Below are 5167 nucleotides of genomic sequence, written 5' to 3'. Positions count from 1 at the left end.
GAGACCTCTGATCACCCATTTGTGAACAAGACTACAGGTAAAGGTAGTATATGTGACTGAGCTCCATGAAAAAGTCTGGTGTAAAAATGACAGAAACCAAGAAAGAAAGAAAGGAAAGGAAACACAAGAAAAAGGCAGAACAAGAACAGACAAATAAAGAAGAATAACAGAATGAAAGACAAAATATTGAAACTAAGTTTAAAAAAAGAACAAGAGAGGCAAGGCCTTCAAGACTCACTTGTGATACACTTTTTAAAAAATCCAAGCTTTTTATGTATTGAGTATAATTTCAAAATGTTATGTTTAAGATGAGAAAGATCAGTTTAAAGCAAATTAAGTCCCCTAGCATTAATTACAGAGTAATTTCCCTTTTTTACTATCTGCACCAAAACGTTTGCAAAATAAATAAAACTTACATGCTTAGCAAAAGAAGTTCCTGTTTGAACAAAAAACATGATAATAATGACTGCTCTTGAATACAAAAAATATAAATATAACAGTAAATGCAGTTTGCATATAATTAGGCTTCATTTTTTTTTTTTTTTTTTTTTTGTGCCCATCCCAGAGGTGCAATATTGTTTTAAACAAGATGACTGGAAAGAACTGACTTTTTCTTATTTTTATGCCTAATTTGGTGTCAACTGACAAAGTATTTGCAGAGAAAATGTCAATGTTAAAGTTTACCACGGACACACACACACACACACACACACACACACACAACCGAACACCGGGTTAAAACATAGACTCACTTTGTTTACACAAGTGAGTCAAAAAGGAAAGGGAAAGAAAACCAGAAAGAAAAATCAACCCTATAAAACGTGTGACCACATCAAAATAAAGCAATGAATAAACCAACTAACTAACCATATATATATATATATATATATATATATATATATATATATATATCACAACACAACACACACACACATATATATATGCGTGTCTGTGTGTGTATGTGTATCTGTCTCTCTCTCTCTCTCTCTGTGTATATATATATATATATATATATATATATTATTTTATTTATTTATTTATTTTTTAAAGAAAAGGGGGGGAAAAGTAAAGTAGGCTAACTCGAGTTAAATAAGTTAATTGTTCACTGACATTTAACAATCCCCTCCACAACAATGTCAACCGCTGAAGGAAGGACATGTACTCCGTGAAGGGCAAGAAAAAAAAAAAGAAAAAAAAAAGGTTAACATGAACCTGATGCCAACATGAGACAGTTAACTTGAAGAGTGAAATGTCAAGCCAGCTGTGTTGCCAGTTTGCAGCGTCAGCTGTTTTCAAGTAGCTTATGACTGAAGTTGACGGTGTAGTTTGTTTGGATGACAGCGCGTTGCACGTGGCTTCAAGCCTGTGAACTGACAGGAAAATGAATACACAAAACACACAAACATTCCTCTCTCTCTCTCTCTCAACTCGAACACACAGACAGACAGAATCACACACACACACACACACACACACACACACACACACGCCCGCGCATCCGCGCACATACAAACACATGCGCGCGTGTGTTCGTGCATAGTATCACAAGATTCATTCACCGTACGTGTTTGTAGCGTGTGTGGATATCCATCTTCCAGCTAAAATGGACATAAAAAGAAATATGGATTTAAAAGGTGGATTCTAAAAGAATTCTAGGAACGGGGAGAAGAAAATGACAAAAATGAAGAAAAGGAAATCACGAAGTAGAACGAAAGATGAACGTTACAAAGGGTCAGAGGAAAAAAAGAAAGAAAGAAAGAACCTGAGCAATAAAGAAAAAAAAAAAAAAAAAGAACACACACACACACACACACACACACACACACCACAACACATAACACACATACACAAACAAAAATACAATGTTGCAAACAACAGTAGTTTTCGCAGTGTAACATGATTGATTAAAAAAGTTCACAACCAAAGCTAAAATGCCACAAATAAAAAAAAAAACAAAAAAAAAACAAAAACCCACATCACATTCAGTGCCATTTGAAAGACGTACACATGGCTCCATGACTTGGCACACAGAAAGAACAATGTCGGAAAGGGTGCGGTGTGATACCCTGTTTGGCTAGCTTTCTAACACTCGTCTTTCAGGTCACACCCACCCACACAGCACAGCAAAAAAATTGTAGCTCCAGAATCTCACAAACTTCTGTTTTAGCATTACAGTAACAGGGCTTCAGGTTAAAGAAACAATCATGTTGATGGAAATATTATTTAAAAAAAACAAAAAACCTAACTGCTTTGCTATCGAAGTCATGATTATTCCCGTGATGTATGCTGATTACAGATTTATACAGGCACCACAGATTAAAACAAACCAAGTAATAAATCGATATCTTACATTAATGAACAGCACACACACACACACACTGACACACACACACACACACACACACGCACACAAACACACACGCACATATGCACGCACGCACCCAAAGTTATAATCACACACCCTCCTCATCAATGTTGGTCAAAGAAACACGCCCACCCCTAACCCCACCACCCCCGACCCCACCATCCCCACCCCCACCGTCCCCAACACCACCACCACCACCACTCTCCGTCAGTTCACCGTGACGGACGTCCGGATGACCCCCACCCCCGCTCTCTCCCATCTCCCCCTTCCGCCCCTCATCCACGCTCTCACCCCCACCCCCACCCACACTCTCTCGCCCACCGGCCGAGCTCTCCGTCCAAAACACCTCGTCCTTGGGTCGGATCCGGCAGTGGCGGAGAGACAGGAGGGAGGAGGATGGGGAGTGTCCATTCACGCTGCTCCCCGCGCCGTTCTCGGACTGCACGGAGTGGCGGTCCGCTTCGCTGCCCACACTGTTCAGCCTCACGCCCACGAAACCCCCCTCCTGAGAATCGTCCCCCTGGGAGAAAGTCACGGCTCTCTTCCGCCTCGCCGGCGGCGGGGGAACGTGATGATGGTGTTGCTGGTGGTGGTGATTATGGTCGTCGCTGCCAAGGTCACGATGCAGCGGGTAACCTTCGCCGTCCTTGAGCTCCGTTTCCATGGCGACGAGGTCGGGGTTGGGGATCTTGCGCAGGGCGGAGCGGGTGGGGTTGGTCTGGAGGTTGTTGATGGCGGTCTGGTTGCGGGCGGCGTTGGGGTCTGGCTTCAGCCAGGCGGCCAGGCGCGGGAAGCGGCGGCGGCAGAAGCTGTCCTTGTCCGACAGACCCAGGCAGTCCCGGAGGCTCTGGGGCACAGGGGAAGTCAGCAGAACAACAGTGAAAAGAAATTGTATCATTGTGTTGTGTTACTGCTTATGTGATCATTGGTCCTGGGCTACACAGGAAATCCCTGCAGCGCTAAGTTTGAACTGCTGTAAGGATTTCCCTTTGTGTACAGAACAGTGTGTACACAAATCCTTTACTCTGAGCAAACTAAGTGCAGTGAAGATCGCTTGTGCAAACAGCAGCCCTGGGTTTTTCAATGAGGCCTTCAGGATACTGAAAATAATGTGAATCAGAATCTGACTGGACAGAATAAAAATTCACTAAAAACCTCACAGAACCACGATAGTAATGGGATTTGAACCTAAATACCCTAGTCGTCAGTCCGTAACGCTACCCACTGTACCTGACCGCCATGCATGTTCAGTGTGAAGAAATCACATATAAAATATACACGCAAAAAGAATTTAAAATTCTAAGAAACCTTGTCTTTAAATGATTCTGAAAATGATTACCAATGGGGGTTCTGAAACAGTCCACACGTTACAGTGCTTAACAGTCAGATTTATTGTGGTTGTGAGTGGGGAAGCACCGATGAAACACGAAGGAAAAATACAGGGGTGATTATCCCTGCTTAATTTTTGACTGGGCCATCCCACAGACTGCATTCTCTCCCCTGATCGTTTTCTCTTGAGGCAGTTCTCTGCCTGCCACTTCACTGTGTCCGTCTATCAATATCATTCTAAGTAATACGCAAAACACACGCACAGTGTGTGTGTGTGTGTGTGTGTGTGTGTGTGTGTGTGAATGATGAGCGTGTGCGTGTGTGTGTGTGTGTGTGTGTGTGTGCGCGCGCGCGCGCGCAAATGTGAGCATGTGAACTCTTATATTCCATATTTATTTTACACATTTTGCAATGTAAGGGAGAATAACTATATATACCACAACTTCAAACTGATAAAACATTTCTCAAGCGCATTTCTCAGGCATGAATTTGGAGTTCTATGCGATTCACACACAGACAAGAAGCCATCCGTACCCACAAACACATAAAAACAAACACCCCCTCCCCACTGTCCCCCCACCCACCCCCCATGCCCCCGCACCGCTTCCCCAGAGAGAATTCGGTATACCACCCATTCACTCATGCACGAAAACGTGCAGCTTTACACACAAAATAAATCAAATATAAAAAAAACAAAGCACACCCACCTATGCTGCCTCCACCCTCCCCTTCCTAACCGCAGTCCACACATAAAGACATACACACATACACAGATGCATACATGCATACACACCACCATGCACTCATTCACATATACCCACATAGCAGATGCCCTAATAACAATTTTACCCTGGAAAAAAAAAGAGAGAAAAAATGAAATGATGAATGGGAAAACAAAAAAATAAATAAGTTTTCATTTTTTTAATCCAAAATGTAATCAAAATTATTGCCTACATGGAAAAATCATCTATAACAAGCCCCTCTGGTTCGATTTGTATGAGCTGTTTTCATCACGAAGTTTTATACGTTGTGTGCGGGGGAAAAAAATGGTAACTAATCTTTTTTTCTTAATCTCCATGCAATTTGTCTTGATTGAGAACTTACCCGCCTCAGTTCCTCGCTGTACAGGAGCACCCCTGTGATGAAGCAGATGACAGACAGTGCCAGCAAGATGGGACCCAGCACCGGGAAGGAGCTCGGGTATTTCCGGCTGTCTCCGCCATCACTCGTGGAGGATACGATGGTGAGAATGAGGCCGGCGATGAGACACGGGATGCCCAGCACGAACACGCACGACCCGATTCCCTTACGGACCTGGAGAAAAACAGTGATAGTTCGTCAGTGTGCGGTGCGTGTGTGTGTGTGTGTGTGTGTGTGTGTGTGTGTGTGTGTGTGTGATTGTGATACACATACTAAAAACATGAAATTGTCAATCCTGGTAGTACTTCTTTAACGATTCTAAACTCCCATTTT

General features: G+C 43.0%; 1 protein-coding gene across 1 annotated transcript in view; it reads right to left on the bottom strand.

The window, feature by feature from the left end:
• Window positions 1-1027: 1027 nt before the first annotated feature.
• Window positions 1028-5167, bottom strand: part of LOC143292655 (uncharacterized) — a 21057-nt gene continuing 16917 nt past the window's right edge. The window contains exons 4-5 of the mRNA XM_076603153.1: window positions 4799-5008; window positions 1028-3212 (exon numbers count right to left, since the gene is read on the bottom strand). Coding sequence (XP_076459268.1) covers window positions 2454-3212; window positions 4799-5008 — 969 coding nt within the window. The 3' untranslated portion in view covers window positions 1028-2453. The remainder of the gene's footprint in view (window positions 3213-4798; window positions 5009-5167) is intronic.

The sequence above is a fragment of the Babylonia areolata genome, chromosome 1, assembly GCF_041734735.1.
Source record: "Babylonia areolata isolate BAREFJ2019XMU chromosome 1, ASM4173473v1, whole genome shotgun sequence".
NCBI classification, from domain to species: domain Eukaryota; kingdom Metazoa; phylum Mollusca; class Gastropoda; order Neogastropoda; family Buccinidae; genus Babylonia; species Babylonia areolata.
Note: the sequence above shows the minus strand (reverse complement) of the source record. Positions and strands in the feature narration are given on the sequence as shown.